The sequence below is a fragment of the Stenella coeruleoalba genome (genome assembly GCF_951394435.1).
Source record: "Stenella coeruleoalba genome assembly, chromosome: 10".
Taxonomy (NCBI): domain Eukaryota; kingdom Metazoa; phylum Chordata; class Mammalia; order Artiodactyla; family Delphinidae; genus Stenella; species Stenella coeruleoalba.
Genome location: NC_137156.1, coordinates 9,971,815 through 9,988,056, shown reverse-complemented (window position 1 = coordinate 9,988,056; position 16,242 = coordinate 9,971,815). Strand labels below are relative to the sequence as shown.

The 16,242-nt window shown below is 41.1% G+C and overlaps 1 protein-coding gene across 4 annotated transcripts in view; it reads right to left on the bottom strand.

Moving 5' to 3' along the window:
- PHACTR1 (phosphatase and actin regulator 1) overlaps positions 1 to 16,242 on the bottom strand; it is a gene marked incomplete at its 5' end in the record, with an annotated part of 543,658 nt that overhangs the window by 79,545 nt on the left and 447,871 nt on the right. For 3 of the 4 annotated variants that reach the window (XM_079933678.1, XM_079933680.1, XM_079933677.1), the window contains 2 exons: positions 2,989 to 3,192; positions 5,286 to 5,453. In XM_079933678.1, coding sequence (XP_079789804.1) covers positions 2,989 to 3,192; positions 5,286 to 5,453 — 372 coding nt within the window. The remainder of the gene's footprint in view (positions 1 to 2,988; positions 3,193 to 5,285; positions 5,454 to 16,242) is intronic. The other variant, XM_079933679.1, reaches the window with a different exon arrangement.

The following is a 16,242-nucleotide window of genomic DNA, read 5'->3' as shown; positions in this document are numbered from 1 at the left end:
ATGGGGCTGCCTCATGGTGAGGCAGATTCATTATGACTGATTGCTGTCTTACAAAAATGAAGCAAGTATAATGGAGTTTAAACCCAAAAGGGAAGCACCAGACTGGCAGTCCACACACCCCTGTGCCTGTCTTGCCTTCCGCATATTTAAGAGGCTACCAGGTACAATATGGTAAAGACCATCGGCTTTTATGTATTTTTATCCATTTGACCCAAGCTCTATGGAGGTGAGATGTACAGGTAACAGATAAAACCCGCTCTCTTGGGGAAAGAACAACGGAAGCTGGAGAGACTGGGCTGACAGAGCGAGAGAGGCCTGCGGATACCAGGCCACCCAAGTTCTGGGCTCATGGCTGAAGGTGACATGTGCGTCTATTAATTAGGTAACTAGATACATTAGATTTAATGTTAGTTTAAAAAAATGCTGTCAGTTCTTCTTTTAAAATGTCTTGTCTACTGGTCCATTCCCTCTCTTCCCACTGCCATCAGTCAGATGCTTTGAGCTTCTATTTCAACAACTGCAGCGGCCTCTTAAAGTGTCTCCCTGCCTCAGGTTGTTCGATTTAATTCAACCAGTGATTTCGGAGAACGAGACACAGGGCAGGCCTCGGCGGCTTCTCTGTTGGGCCTTCAACCTTCCCCTCTTCCTGTTCCTTCTACACAGTGACCCAGGAGTAGACCTTAAAGTCTAGTTTTCATCATACCACCCACTCCCCAGCTCAGAAACCTCCGAAGGCCCTCCAGTGCCACGGGAATAAAATCTAAATCCTCACATGCCCTACCTGGTGAACGCTCTCTCTCAATAGACCCCAAGACAGACCCGCCAGCCCAGCTCAGCCTCCTTGTCACCGGCCCGAAGCATGGCCACCTCTGAGCCTTTGTGCAGGTCTTCTTTTCTGGAATGTGCTTTCCTCATTCTCTATAAAAGTCCTTCATGCTTTAAGGGTGAGCTCAAGTTTCAGGCTCTCCTAGAACCCTTCTATCAGATCGTGCTGAACCGCAAGTATTATACCCAACGGTAGTTATTCTGGCGCTCTATTTTTGGATATTTAAAATATATATTCATATCCGTATATATACATCATATACTTATACATTGAACCCTCATGTATTTGTACCCACTTTGATACCTAGCACAGTATTCTGCCTAGAGTTAGATGTGCTGAATAAATAGGTACTATATGCAGGAGTTTGTTTTTCAACATTTAATCTTTCTCAAGGGAAATCTGGCATCTAAGTCTTAAGAGGTACACAGCCCTTAAAACGTACATCATTTATTTCTAGAATTAGAATTAGCAATTCTCGTACCAGGAATAAGTGAGGAAAAACTCAGAGATGCTTATAAAAATACATGCACACTGTTGAGATGTTGCGTTTTTTACAACAAGGAAGATGGAAACCTCTTAAGGGGTCCATCATGTCAATCGGGATCCCCGCCACGTAGCTAACAAAATCACGTTGTGGGATATTTACTAACATGAGAACCAGTTCATAAGTCATCACTGAGAGCAAAAAGCAGGTGATAAAAGAAAATGCACAGTAGTATTTGATTTTTATGAGATAAATGATAGATGGACGGTGGTTATGCCTTAGAGGGGGGCTTACAAGGGCTTTTTTTCCTTCGTGGTTTTCTATGCATTTAAATTTGGGGGCACTAAAGTGTTACTAATGTGTTGAAGGAAATTTGCTCTTTTGAACCACAAACCCTGACTTGGATGGATGTGTACATTGATAGAGGAGCTTGACACAAACTTAAATTTAAATTGTAACCTAATAAAACTCAGTGCCATGTGAGAGACATCCTGCCACCGTGGAAACAACATTCATTGAACTAGGAGTAGGGAAACACAGGGTCTAACGGCGGCTCTACTGCAGAATTCCTGCCAGCCCTGGAAAAGTCACTTATTTTCTTGAACCTCAGGTTTTTAATGATAAAACAGGGGAATATTCTTTCATCCCCATCCCATCTTACAAAAGTATATAGAGATCAATTAGAGACTATTCATAAAAATAGCAAACATATTGTAAGTCGATCAGTATCAGGTGGGATTATTATCAAGGTTGGAGAAACACCCCTCTGAAATCTTGAATCTCTGATTACACCACAACCTTAAATCACAAAGTCATGACCGATTCGTGCGCTAATGTGCGGTGAAGTGCAATTTCACTAAATGCTCAATTTAATAACTGTGGGTGCATTTATTAAATAACACTTGCACAATGAAAATATAAAATCATTTCAGGTTATTACAAGATACTGAATATAGTCCCCTGTACTATACAGTAAATCTTTGTCATGTATCTATTTTGCATATAGTCGTTTGTATCTGTTAATCCCGATTATAATCTGAAAGATATATATGACTGAGTCACTTTGCTGTACATCTGAAACTAACACAATATTGTAAATCAACTATATTTCAATTTTTAAAAAGTTATTTTAGGACAACATTCCTCAGCTTGCTCTTCTCTAAAAGTATTTCCCACAATACTCTGCAAATTACTGTCTTTGCCTTTCTCTCCCCCACCCCAAAGAGAACAGCACAGACATAAATTTTAATAGAAGAAATACACTGGGCTTCAGACGAATTATTTAAAGACAAAAAATTTAAAGTTTGGCAAACTCATTATGAAGGGAGCAGGCGCTACTCTTGATCTCTGCAAAGATTTTGATGGTCAATCTAATTCACCTACATGGGCAGGTAATCTTTAGCCACATAAACGCCAATGGACATGTTTACAAATGCACACGACTGCAGCCTCTTAGCCTACGACTGGCAGGTGCACATCGCATGCTTCTGGACGCGAACACACAAACCCAGGTCACGACGGCATGTACCAAGACACACACAGAAACCCTCAGATGTCCCACAGAGTGACCTGACCAAAGAGGTGCATCGGGCCCCAGAGACAAAGAAAAAAAAGCACAAGAAAGGATCCCTTGAAGGGAAGGCACGGCTGCGGGTCCCCAGAAGACATCTTGACTCACCTGTTAAGTGGTTGGCAATCCTGGCAGTGGGTTTGGGAGGCAGGGCAGGGGGCTGCTTGAGGAGAGAGAGCTGCTTCACTGGGGTCTCCGCATGGTCTCCAGGGAAAGCAGCAGGTTTTTTGGGGGGCAGGAGCAGGACGGATTTGGCTGAAGGATCTTGGGGCAGGACTCCAGACTCACTGGCAGAGGGACTCTCTTCAGACACTGAGGGGACAACCACATGACACACAGCGACATTACACAAACGCAGTGCAGGTGCGGCCGGCAGAAGCCGGAGGGCACACAGGACAGGGTTAGCGACACAGCAGAGCACCGACTGCCCCAGGCTGTCAAAGTGGGGTGTTCAAGGGAGGACGCCAGAAATCCAATAAAGCCATGGTGAGGGTGGGGGAAGTAGCGGGGAGGGAGAGACAGAAAACAGAGAGAGCTGGAAGGATGAAGAGGGAGAAGAAGGAAGAGGACACTTCCTCAAACCATCCAAGGCTTCATCCCTTCAACCTTGGTGTTTATAATGCAAATTCTACGGGTGCTCCAAAATGTGACTCATGGGACCATAGCGACAACCGACAGACGGCAGGTGTAGCGGATCAAGGACCAGGAGCCCCCTCTGAACCACACCAGCACCGAACGCCGGCATCTTCCTTTGCGCCTGTTTGCCCTTTGCTGGGAAGGAAGAGAGAATGCATTCCGGGGTCTTGTTTTTGCCTGCTGGGTCTCCTTGTGTCCCTGCTCCCCGGGTCTGAGGACAGCCTAGAGGCTGACACTGGGCAGGTGATCCCCACATGCCTGGGGCAGCGGCTGCTCCTCCAGGTTTGGGGCCATCCGAGCTGGGCAGCAGCATCCAGGGGGTGCTCTGCAGTTTTAAGGGCTCCTGCCAGCTCCGATACACCTGGGTAAGGTGAAGGATGCTCCAACTCAACACCCTTTTCATTTTCCACCTTCCTTTCTCCTGCACTCGCCAGAAGCATGGTTTTCTGGTTTTGATTCTGCCCACTTCTCATTGCTCTGCCCCGGGCCTGCTTCTTCCCCTTCCCATGGTGGGGCGGGCGGAGGGCGGGGGGACCAGGACCGGCTCCAGTTAAGAGCTGTCACGGGTGGTAGCACAGGCTCTCCTACCGTGCTGGCAACCCAGCCAATGACAGAATGAGACTCTACGACTTCCCTGGGATGACAGATCTCACTACAGCCATCACATCCATCCGATCCCAATGTCACAAGGAAGGCTGGGAAGAAGTCTCAGTATACTGCTTTAGCTGGAACGATCTCCCCAGCTTGGGGAGGAGGAGGGAAATGCAACTCAGATGCATCTCTCTCCCCCCCCACCCCCATCACTGCTACAGGAAGAAAGCCTCCCTGGCCCTCCTCCCTCTCCCCACTCTGGGTAGCAGTGTTTCCGGCAGTCAAAGCCCTGTACACAATCCTCAGGGGAACCAGGTTCTCCCCTGTCTCAGGGGACACTGTTATCATCAGTGCACACCGATGGAGCAGCGACTCGCTGGGTCCCAAAGTGAAGCATGGCGCTGACTCTGAAACGCCATCCTGCTCGCCTCCCGTCTGAGTTCCGTGACGCAGACTTTGCACACGGTGTGGGGGAGGCCGTGGCCTCCTCCCCAGACTCCAGATATTCCCAGAGGCCCCATCCCCCAGGCTTGTCTCCTGACAGCAAGGACCTCTCCTTACTGGCTGTTGGGAGGGTACCGTCTTCTGGCTAATGAGGACCACTCTGCAAACCTTGCGAGGGAGTGAGGATGGGCCACTCAGAGGGCTTCGGACCAAAGAGGGAGTGACAGACGGCATCAAAATGATCTGTCAGCAGGATACCGGTAAATTGTAGACGATTAACACATTAATTGATTTGATATAGTAAATTGGCACAATTTACTAAATTGATATAACTATTAACTGGTATATTGGGATTAGGATTCAAAGGAATACCAGGGCCTTGTGACCAGGTGGACTTAGACGGGTGCCCTCCAGAAGCACAGGACTCTCTAGCTTTACCTTAACAGAAACGAGGGTTAGAAAACAGACATTTTAAATCATCAGTATTACAAAACAAGACATATCTTCTTTAAAGAGATTAAGATTATAAAAGTGTTTTTAAAGACTGTAGAAAAATAAATGGACACATCCTCCATATTTTTACACTCAGCACGTACTAACTGGTCACTTTCATCCCCATTTCCAGGAGATCCTTATGTCCAGGGTGGTTCAAGACAGAAGCCAAAGTCCAGCCAGGCTGAAGCCCCCTAACACCGCATGCCGGGGACCAGTTCCATGTCTACCAGGGGCATTACCTGTCCCATCCATGATGTCGGAAGGCTGGAGCACCTCGTATGAGCAGGGATCCCTGGGCATCGGGATTGGCTCCATCTCGGACAGGGCGGGCAGAGACAGCTGGCTGGAGCTCAGGGACTGCCCGTTTTCCAGGGAGTCATCTTCATTCGATATGGAGAGCTCCCCGTCTGTCAGAGCGAGGAGAGCGCAGAGTTAGACCACGCCTGCCTTCCAGGCAAGGGTGACACTCACATCCTGCTACATGAGTCTAGATGCTTCTGAACAATCTGTATCAAGGCCGGTATGGAAAGTCTACACTTGTTCTTTTGCTTTTAAGGCATCTAACCACCAGGGCGACAATTTCCAGTGACCTTCAGCCATATGCCTGTTTTCTCTCCATTCTTCTAATTATCGACAGATGAATGGATAAAGAAGATATGGTACATACATACAATAGAATATTACTTAGCCATAAAAAAGGATGGAACATTGCCATTTGCAGCAACATGGATGGACCTAGAGATGATCATACTAAGTGAAGTAAGCCAAACAGAGAAAGACAAATATGATACTGCTTATATGTGAAATCTAGAAAAAGAGATATGAATGAACTTATTTACAGAGACTCACAGACACAGAACATAAACTCATGGTTACCAAAGGGGAAAGGGGGTGGGGAGGGATAAATTAGGATTTACACATACACACTACCATATATAAAGTAGATAGACAACAAGGACCTACTGTATAGCACAGGGAACTAGTCTCAATATTCTGTAATAACCTATAAGGGAAAAGAATCTGAAGAAGAATATATATGTGTGCGTGTATATATGTGTACACACGTATATAAGAATGTGTGTGTGTGTATACACACACACACACACACACACACACACACACACACACACATATATGTATAATTGAATCACCGTGCTGTACACACCTGAAACTAACATGATATCGTAAATCAACTCTACTCCAATTTTTAAAAATTTGTAAAAATCATTATCTACTATATTTTCTATGTGTTTTTTAAATGGAAATGAAAATAAATTTTTCTTCATAATTTTTTGAAAACCTGGAAAACCTGAGCAGGACTCAGAGATTGGAAAACCAGGTCAGGAATTCCTACTTCGAAGAGCAAAGGGCTTCAAGCACTCAACAAGCACCAGGACACGCTACACCAAGGCCCCAGGAAAAACTCACCCTGTCTTCTCTTTATCTCCACGCACATCCAATTTCTCTAAATGTTTAGGAGCGCTCTAAGCTCCAGCTGAAGGGCTGCAGCAGCTCAAAGACTCTGGGAGGTGCCAGGATTCTCCCAGTGCCCACCAGTGATCCTGCCAGGCGGGGTGCAGACTTTGACCTTGCTCAAAGCTCAGCAAGACGAGGGGCAGCTAGTTAACACCATGGTGGAGGATCAAAGGCTCCCGCACAATGGCTGTTTGTCAAATCAAAATTCCCCCAGTGTGATTTCATCCTAGCCCCGGGGAGTCCTAGATAACTAGACATTAAAGTCAAATTAATTTTTAAAGAGGACTGAAAGCTATTCCAGTCAGATGAATAAATATCCAGACGAAAGACTCTAAGTTATGTTTCGGTAGAAACACAGAAGCCAGCAAAGCAATTACCTGCCTTAAAATGGGAAGATGGATCATTTACTTGTAGAAATAAAACAGTAAAATGACTCCAAGGTTAATCTTGGATAAATAATCCTTTCCTTTCGCTATGTTCCTCCCAAGGCTTTAATTTTATACACAGTGATAATATGGCCGCAAAAGATTCCTCTGCCCACCCCCTTTGCCCCCAATTAGAATTGGCCTGATGAAATGTATGTTCAACAGAGCAATTTACAAAACAACAGGCTTTAGATAGCATATGGTTCAAGGACATATGATATTTGATCTGAATTTTTTATAAACATAGAAAAAATATATATATAATGGACACCAAAAAATCATCTGAAGCAGACAATATAAAGCACTGATTCTTGAAGATTGTGGGGTTTTTTCCCTTCTTTTCACTTGGCCTTTTTATGTGTCTCAAATGGTAATAGCAGTCACGATAATTGTGATTAACAATATGACTACTTCTTAATAAGAGAAGAGTAGTGCAGACTCTCAGGCCAATGCTATGGAAAGTACACAGCTGAACTGAGCGTACGCAGGATGGGAAGGGCTGTGGGTGTGAGCGTTAGTGCATCAGCGTCCCATAATGGATGGTCCCTGGTCCTCTTAACATGCTTTGGTTTAGCTTGTTCAAACTAACACCATGGGAAGTAGCTCTACTTCAGATTCCCAGTTGGTGGAATAATGATGTAGCTGCCATTAGGTTTAATACATCTCTGGGAAACCACTTTGATTTTTGATGTTCCAAGTGTAGTCTTGGATAAGACCACCAGAGGAGGAAGGGGTTTCAGGGCTGTTGCCATGTTCTGCTTCTTTGGGGCAAAGATGTGATGGAATGATTGCTATACATTTTAACTGTTAAAAGTACCATAGATGCAACATTAGGGAAAAAAAGATACAACAGAAGTTGCATTACGTTAGATTCTATGAACCTCTGTTTCATCAAGGCAGTTAGCTTAGTGCTAGAAGTTTTGGTGGTAACAGAAGGAATATTACTCACTCCTCTTGGGACTGATTAACTCTTAAAAAATTTAGCTCCCTATGGATTAAAAGTGCCTTTACTAAATCACAAAGGCTCAAACCACTTTGGAGAGGAAACAATCTTGCTAATTCCACTGTCATAATTTCTAAATACACATTTTCATTAAAAAAATGAAAACAGGAGAAAAAAAGAAGAAATAAGACACTGATCATATCTCTACCCTAACAGAAAATTTGTTTTTCAATATTTTCCATAGTTGTAACAAATTTTATTTTGTGTTTTGTTCTTTAAAACTTTTATAAGCATTATAATTTGTATAGTTATCATTTAATAAATTATACTGAATGAATATACATGTTTATTTAGTTATCTCTCTGTGGTTGGTCACAAAGGGATTTCCAGTGTTTTATACTATTATGAAAACAGAAATCTCTGCTGACTACCTTCCTGTATAAAATCTTTTCTGCAATTAGAATTCTCCCCCTTTAGGAGAGATTCCAGTAAATGAAATTTATGTGTATTACTATTTTAATGTCTAGTGACACATACCTAGATCTTGTGAAATTGTTTTCCTACAGGGTTGGTCGATTTACACAGCAGCAATATACAGACCACACAAATTTCTTAGCTTTTGGTCATCTCCTCAACATTTACATTGATAACCATGTTTTACCTATTGACCTACCTACTTACATAAATATATGTATATGCATATCTAGCAGAAATAAATTAAAACCATGCAATAGGTACAAATTTATTATTAATATCATTTATGACTAAGATGGGAAGTGACAAAACTGAAATCTGAACTGGATTCATATAACACGGAGACAAAATGACGCTGCTACTGTGAAGCAACTGTTATTTTAAAATTCTTATGACATTTTCAAATGTCCACAAAAGTAGAAGCATTAATGTAATGGACTCCTTATACTCATCACCAAGCTAAGGAATTAGCTGGGAATTCCTAATGCTTGGTAATTCCAAGTTTGATTAATCTGAAGACTATTTATTTAATTGGCATATAGTTGATTGACAATGCTGTGTTAATTTCTACTGTACAGCAAAGTGATTCACTTTTACATATATATACACATCCTTTTACATACTCTTCTCCATTATGGTTTATCACAGGATACTGAATATAGCTCCCTGTGCTACACAGTAGGACCTTGTTGCTTACCCATTCTATATAAAATAGTTTGCATCTCTAAGACTGTTTAGGCTCTCCGTGTCTTTTTACTATTGCCAGCTCTGTTTACCAGCATCATGAGAAAAACTGTGTTTTCCCCCCAGGAAGAATTTAACCCTCCTGAATAAAATGAGTCTTACGGACTATTTGTACTTTCATCTACCTAGAGCATCACCACCTCTTGCTGTGATGAACGAGAAAGAGCTCACTGAGTATTGGAAATTATTTTGATGTTTTACATGGTCTTCTAAAATTATCTGGAATAATGGTTTCCAAAATGGTGCAATTACCTCCAAGCATAAAACGTTTCCTGCTAGAATGAATGAAGTGTGAATAGGAGGAAGGGAGAAGGCAGGAGACTAGATGGGTTAAGGCAATGGTTCTCAAACTTTAGTGGGCATCACAATTTCCAGGAGGGCAGTAAACACAGATGACTGGGCCTCATCCCCAGAGTTTCTGACCCAGTAGGTTTGGGGATGGGACTGAGAGTGTGCATGTCTAATAACTTCTTGCGTGACGCCAAAGCTGCTTTTGCTGCTCAGGGTTCCACACTCAAGAGAACCACTGGACTGGAGGTAAGGATCGGACAGGCAGGAGAACCTGGAATAGCAACAGTGCCTTTTCACGATGAGGTTTAGGGCAGGGAACGTTGTTCACCTGGCTAACATGGAACAAAGATGGTTGGTTTAAATCTCAAAGAGAAAGCAGGAGGTTGTATTGTCTAACCATGGATTATGAACTTGTCACAAAGGACAATGGGACTGGAGAGAGCAATAGGGTGGAGAAGAAAAGTGAAGTGTAAGGCAGATGCAGACATATCTAAAAGGCAAAATCAGGTCACAGAATTGGTAGAGAAAAGAATGCAGAAGTGAGCGCGGGTCAATGTCATGACTCAAATGATGAGCGGTAGAAGGCAATGGGTTAAGACAGAGAACTGGCCACGGCCATTGTCTTCTCTTTCTTGTGGGGCACAAGAAATGAAGACTCTGGTACAATCAGGCTAACACCAAATCAAGAAGAGTGAAGGGAAAGGTGAGAGTGAATGAATTCATTCAACTGACGAACACCTGTTGAGATCTGATCATTAACAACAGGGATCACATACCAGAAACCGCCAACCGTCAGAAATAGATTTGCTATTAGCTCCTTAGGATATACATGGAGAAACTACTGCCAGGTCTGCTGGCTCCAAACCCTGGAGGTGAGCCACACCCCGCCCTGCCTCTCCTCCCACAAGCCAGGCATTGTGCCAAATGCTAAGGAGAAAACAGACATGCCTTGGGGAAAGAGTGGGCCAAGACATGATGCAGAAAGGCAGACAGGGAGGAATTTGTGCAAGTTAGCTGGTGTGAGAGTTGAGATAAGGAAGCAAGAGTGAGAAGTTAAGCCCTGAGAAACGGATGAAGAAAAATAAGAGGTGAAGGAAGGTAGAAGATGTGTGTGCTCAGAATAGATGGAGATCACGTAGAGGATCTTGTCTTGCATAAAGTTCTCTTAATGTTCTAAAAATACAGTCTATATAAAAGTTGTGTTCCAGAGGATTGGCTCAAAAGATATATTTCAAAATATTGTTTTTGCTCTAATTCAGTTTATTGAGGAATTACATCCACCTATCACTGGATGTCACCTTTGTGACTATATTCCAAAAGAGTTTTGTTTTGTTATTGTTATTGTTTTGCTTTAGGAATACTCTCGGTTTTAGGGCGACTGACATCAACTACTGATCAATTTAATTTCTCAAAGCTTAAGGTTAACAAGTTGTGTTTTTTTTCTAATAAGTAGATGAATGTTGCCATGGAGAATGGGCAACAGGAATCCTTTCGGGTTCTCCTGGATACCTCCATGATAACAGTTTCTACTCTGTAAAAATTGCATGAAAGTTAGACATTTTGTTCTGAGAGAGCTCAGGGATCATGGCCCTTTGAAGCTTAAGACAAAAGAGTCTCAATTTTAATTCTGAAAACCAAAAATACTTTAATATAAACTTAAGCCTGTAATAGGGAAGAACAAATCTGACTCCATACTGGATTTGTTTCTTTTAACCTTTGTATTCCATTGCTTTTGCTACAAGTTAAGAATGTTGCCTAGCACCTGAAATATACAAGAGAGCCCATTCTCAAGACCCTGACCTTTAAAGGTGTAACATTCTTCCAATCATAAAGAGTTAAAAAGTTTCAGAACAGAGAACAACATTTGTCTTGGAGGTTTACAGGAACATTGTAATAGGATGTGGACCTATGTGGACAGTAGCAAGAACAAAGGATTCTGGCACCAAGGAGTTTGCACCAACCAACTACACACCCTCCCCACTTTGAGTAGGAAAGAAGCCTGAATTCCAACTTGGGGAAGATGTTCTTTGGGACACGAGTCCACCATCTTCTCAGTCTGCTGGCTTCCTAAATAAAGTTGCTATTCCTTGCCCTATCAACTTGTCTCTCAATTTATTGGCCTGTTGTACAGCGAGCGGTACAAGCTTGGACTCAGTAATAAGCTCACCACCGAATTTGATTTTTTAGGATATGCACTATGGTTTATATAAAATCCTATGCTTAGAAGTGTATTTCTAGTTGGATAAGAATTGCTTACTTGATAAACAATAGTTGAATATGAGTATAAAGAATTGCTTTACAGCTGTATATTGAACGATTATTGCAATAAATTTCACACAGATCAAAAAACTAAAACTTTAAAACTAGGATAGCAGATGGCAGAGAGCAGGAGCAAGAAGAACTACAATCCTGCAGCCTGTGGAACAAAAACCATATTCACAGAAAGATAGACAAGATGAAAAGGCAGAGGGCTATGTACCAGATGAAGGAACAAGATAAAACACCAGAAAAACAACTAAATGGAGTGGAGATAGGCAATCTTCCAGAAAAAGAATTCAGAATAATGATAGTGAAGATGATCCAGGACCTCGGAAAAACAATGGAGGCAAAGATCGAGAAGATGCAAGAAATGTTTAACAAAAAACTAGAAGAATTAAAGAACAAACAAACAGAGATGAACAATACAATAAATGAAATGAAAAATACACTAGAAGGAATCAATAACAGATTAACTGAGGTAGAAGAACGGATAAGTGACTTGGAAAACAGAATGGTGGAATTCACTGCTGCGGAACAGAATGAAAAAAAAAGAATGAAAAGAAATGAAGACAGCCTAAGAGACCTCTAGGACAACATTAAACGCAACAACATTCGCATTATAGGGGTCCCAGAAGGAGAAGAGAGAGAGAAAGGACCAGAGAAAATATTTTAAGAGATTATAGTCGAAAACATCCCGAACATGGGAAAGGAAATAGCCACCCAAGTCGAGGAAGGGCAGAGAGTCGCATACAGGATAAACCCAAGGAGAAACATGCCGAGACACATAATAATCAAATTAGCAAAAATTAAAGACAAAGAGAAATTATTGAAAGCAGCAAGGGATAAATGAAAAATAACATACAAGGGAACTCCCATAAGGTTAACAGCTGATTTCTCAGCAGAAACTCTACAACCCAGAAGGGAGTGGCATGATATACTTAAAGTGATGAAAGGGAAGAACCTACAACCAAGATTACTCTAGCCAGCAAGGATCTCATTCAGATTTGATGGAGAAATCAAAAGCTTTACAGAGAAACAAAAGCTAAGAGAATTCAGCACCACCAAACCAGCTCTACAACAAATGCTAAAGGAACTTCTCTAAGTGGGAAACACAAGAGAAGAAAAGGACCCACAAAAACAAACCCAAAACAATTAACAAAATGGTAATAGGAACATACATATCGATAATTACCTTAAATGTGAATCGATTAAATGCTCCAACCAAAAGACACAGGCTTGCTGAATGGATATAAAAACAAGACCCATATATATGCTGTCTACAAGAGACCCACTTCAGACCTAGGGACACATACAGACTGAAAGTGAGGGGATGGAAAAAGATATTCCATGCAAATGGAAATCAAAAGAAAGCTGGAGTAGCTATAATCATATCAGATAAAATAGACTTTAAAGTAAGAATGTTACAAGAGACAAGGAAGGACAGTACATAATGATCAAGGGATCAATCCAAGAAGAATACATAACAATTATAAATATATATTCACCCAACACAGGAGCACCTCAATACATAAGGCAACTGCTAACAGCTTTAAAAGAGGAAATCAACAGTAACACAATAATAGTGGTGGACTTTTAACACCTCACTTACACCAATGGACAGATCATCCAAAATGAAAATAAATAAGGAAACAGAAACTTTAAATGACACAATAGACCAGATAGAGTTAACTGATATTTATAGGACATTCCATCCAAAAACAGCAGATTACACTTTCTTCTCAAGTGCGCATGGAATATTCTCCAGGATAGATCATATCTGGGGGTCACAAATCAAGCCTCAGTAAATTAAAATATCTGAAATCATATCAAGCACCTTTTATGACCACAACGCTATGAGAGTAGAAATGAATTACAGGGAAAAAAACCGTAAAAAACACAAACACATGGAGGCTAAACAATACGTTACGAAATAACCAAGAGATCACTGAAGAAATCAAAGAGGAAATCAAAAAATACCTAGAGACAAATGACAATGAAAACACGACAATCCAAAACCTATGGGATGAGGCAAAAGCAGTTCTAAGAGGCAAGTTTATAGCTATACAAGCCTACCTCAAGAAATAAGAAAAATCTCAAGTAAACAATCTAACCTTATGCCTAAAGGAACTAGAGAAAGAAGAACAAACAAAACACAAAGTTAGCAGAAGGAAAGAAATCATAAAGATCAGAGCAGAAATAAATGAAAAAGAAAACAACAGCAAAGATCAATAAAACTAAAAGCTGGTTCTATGAGAAGATAAACAAAATTGATAAACCACTAGCCAGACTCATCAAGAAAAAGAGGGAGAGGACTCAAATCAATAAAATTAGAAATGAAAGAGAAGTTACAACAGACACTGCAGAAATACACAGCATCCTAAGCAACTCTATGCCAATAAAATGGACAACCTGGAAGAAATGGAAAAATTCTTAGAAAGGTATAAGTTTCCAAGACTGAACCAGGAAGAAACAGAAAATATGAAAAGACCAATCACAAGTAATGAAATTGAAACTGTGATTTAAAATCTTCCAACAAAGAAAAGTCCAGGACCAGATGGCTTCACTGGTGAATTCTATCAAACATTTAGACAAGAGCTAACACCCATCCTTCTCAAACTCTCCCAAAATATTGCAGAGGAAGGAACACTCCCAAACTCATTCTATGAGGCCACCATCACCCTGACACCAAAACCAAACAATGATACTACAAAAAAAGAAAATTACAGACCAATATCACTGATGAATATAGATGCAAAAATCCTCAACAAAATACTAGCAAACAGAATCCAACAACACATTAAAAGGATCATACACCATAATCAAGTGGGATTTATCCCAGGGATGCAAGGATTCTTCAATATACGCAAATCAATTAATGTGATACACCATATTAACAAACTGAAGAAGGAAAACCATATGATCATCTCACTAGATGCAGAAAAAGCTTTTGACAAAATTCAACACCCATTTATGATAAAAAACTCTCCAAAAGTGGGCACAGAGGGAACCTACCTCAACATAATAAAGGCCATATATGACAAACCCACAGCCAACATCATTGTCAATGGTGAAAAACTGAAAGCACTTCCTCTAAGATCAGGAACAAGACAAGGATGTCCACTCTCGCCACTACTATTCAACAAAGTTTTGGAAGTCCTAGCCACGGCAATCAGACAAGAAAAAGAAATAAAAGGAATACAAATTGGAAAAGAAGAAGTAAAACTGTCACTGTTTGCGGATGACATGATACTATACATAGAGAATCCTAAAAATGCACCAGAAAACTACTAGAGTTAATCAATGAATTTGGTAAAGTTGCAGGATACAAAATTAATGCACAGAAATCTCTTGCATTCCTATACACTAATGATGAAAACTCTGGAAGAGAAATTATGGAAACTCTTCCATTTCCCATTGCAACAGTAAGAATAAGATACCTAGGAATAAACCTACCTAGGGAAACAAAAGACCTGTATGCAGAAAACTATTAAAGAAAGAAATTAAAGATGATACAAAAAGATGGAGAGATATACCATGTTCCTGGATCGGAGGACTCAATGTTGTGAAATTGACTATACTACCCAAAGCAATCTACAGATACAATGCAATCCTTATCAAATTACCAATGGCATTTTTTATGGAAATAGAACAAATCATCTTAAAATTTGTATGGAGGGCTTCCCTGGTGGCGCAGTGGTTGAGAGTCTGCCTGCCGATGCAGGGGACATGGGTTCGTGCCCCGGTCCGGGAAGATCCCATGAGCCATGGCCACTGAGCTTGCACGTCCAGAGCCTGTGCTCCGCAACGGGAGAGGCCGCAACAGTGAGAGGCCCGCGTACCGCAAAAAAAAAAAAAAAAAAAAGGAAAAAAATTTGTATGGAGACACAGAAGACCCTGAATAGCCAAAGCAGTCTTGAGGGAAAAAAACGGAGCTGGAGGAATCAGACTCCCTGATTTCAGACTATACTAACAAAGCTACAGTAATCAAGAAAATATGGTACTCGCACAAAAACAGAAACATAGATCAATGGAACAAGATAGAAAGCCCAGGGATAAACTCACGCACCTATGGTCAACTAATCTGTGACAAAGGAGGCAAGGATATACAATGCAGAAAAGACAGTCTCTTCAATAAATGGTGCTGGGAAAACTGGACAGCTACATGTAAAAGAATGAAATTAGAACACTCCCTAACACCATACACAAAAATAAATCCAAAATGGATTCGAGACCTAAATGTAAGACCGGACACTATAAAACTCTTAGAGGAAAACATAGAAAGAACACTCTTTGACATAAATCACAGCAAGATCTTTTTTGATCCACCTGCTAGAGTAATGGAAATAAATACAAAAATAAACAAATGAGACCTAATGAAACTTCAAAGCTTTTGCACAGCAAAGGAAACCATAAACAAGATGAAAAGACAACCCTCAGAATGGGAGAAAATATTTGCAAACGAATCAATGGACAAAGGATTAATCTCCAAAATATATAAACAGCTCATGCAGCTCAATATTAAAGAAACAAACAATCCAATCCAAAAATGGGCAGAAGACCTAAACAGACATCTCTCCAAAGAAG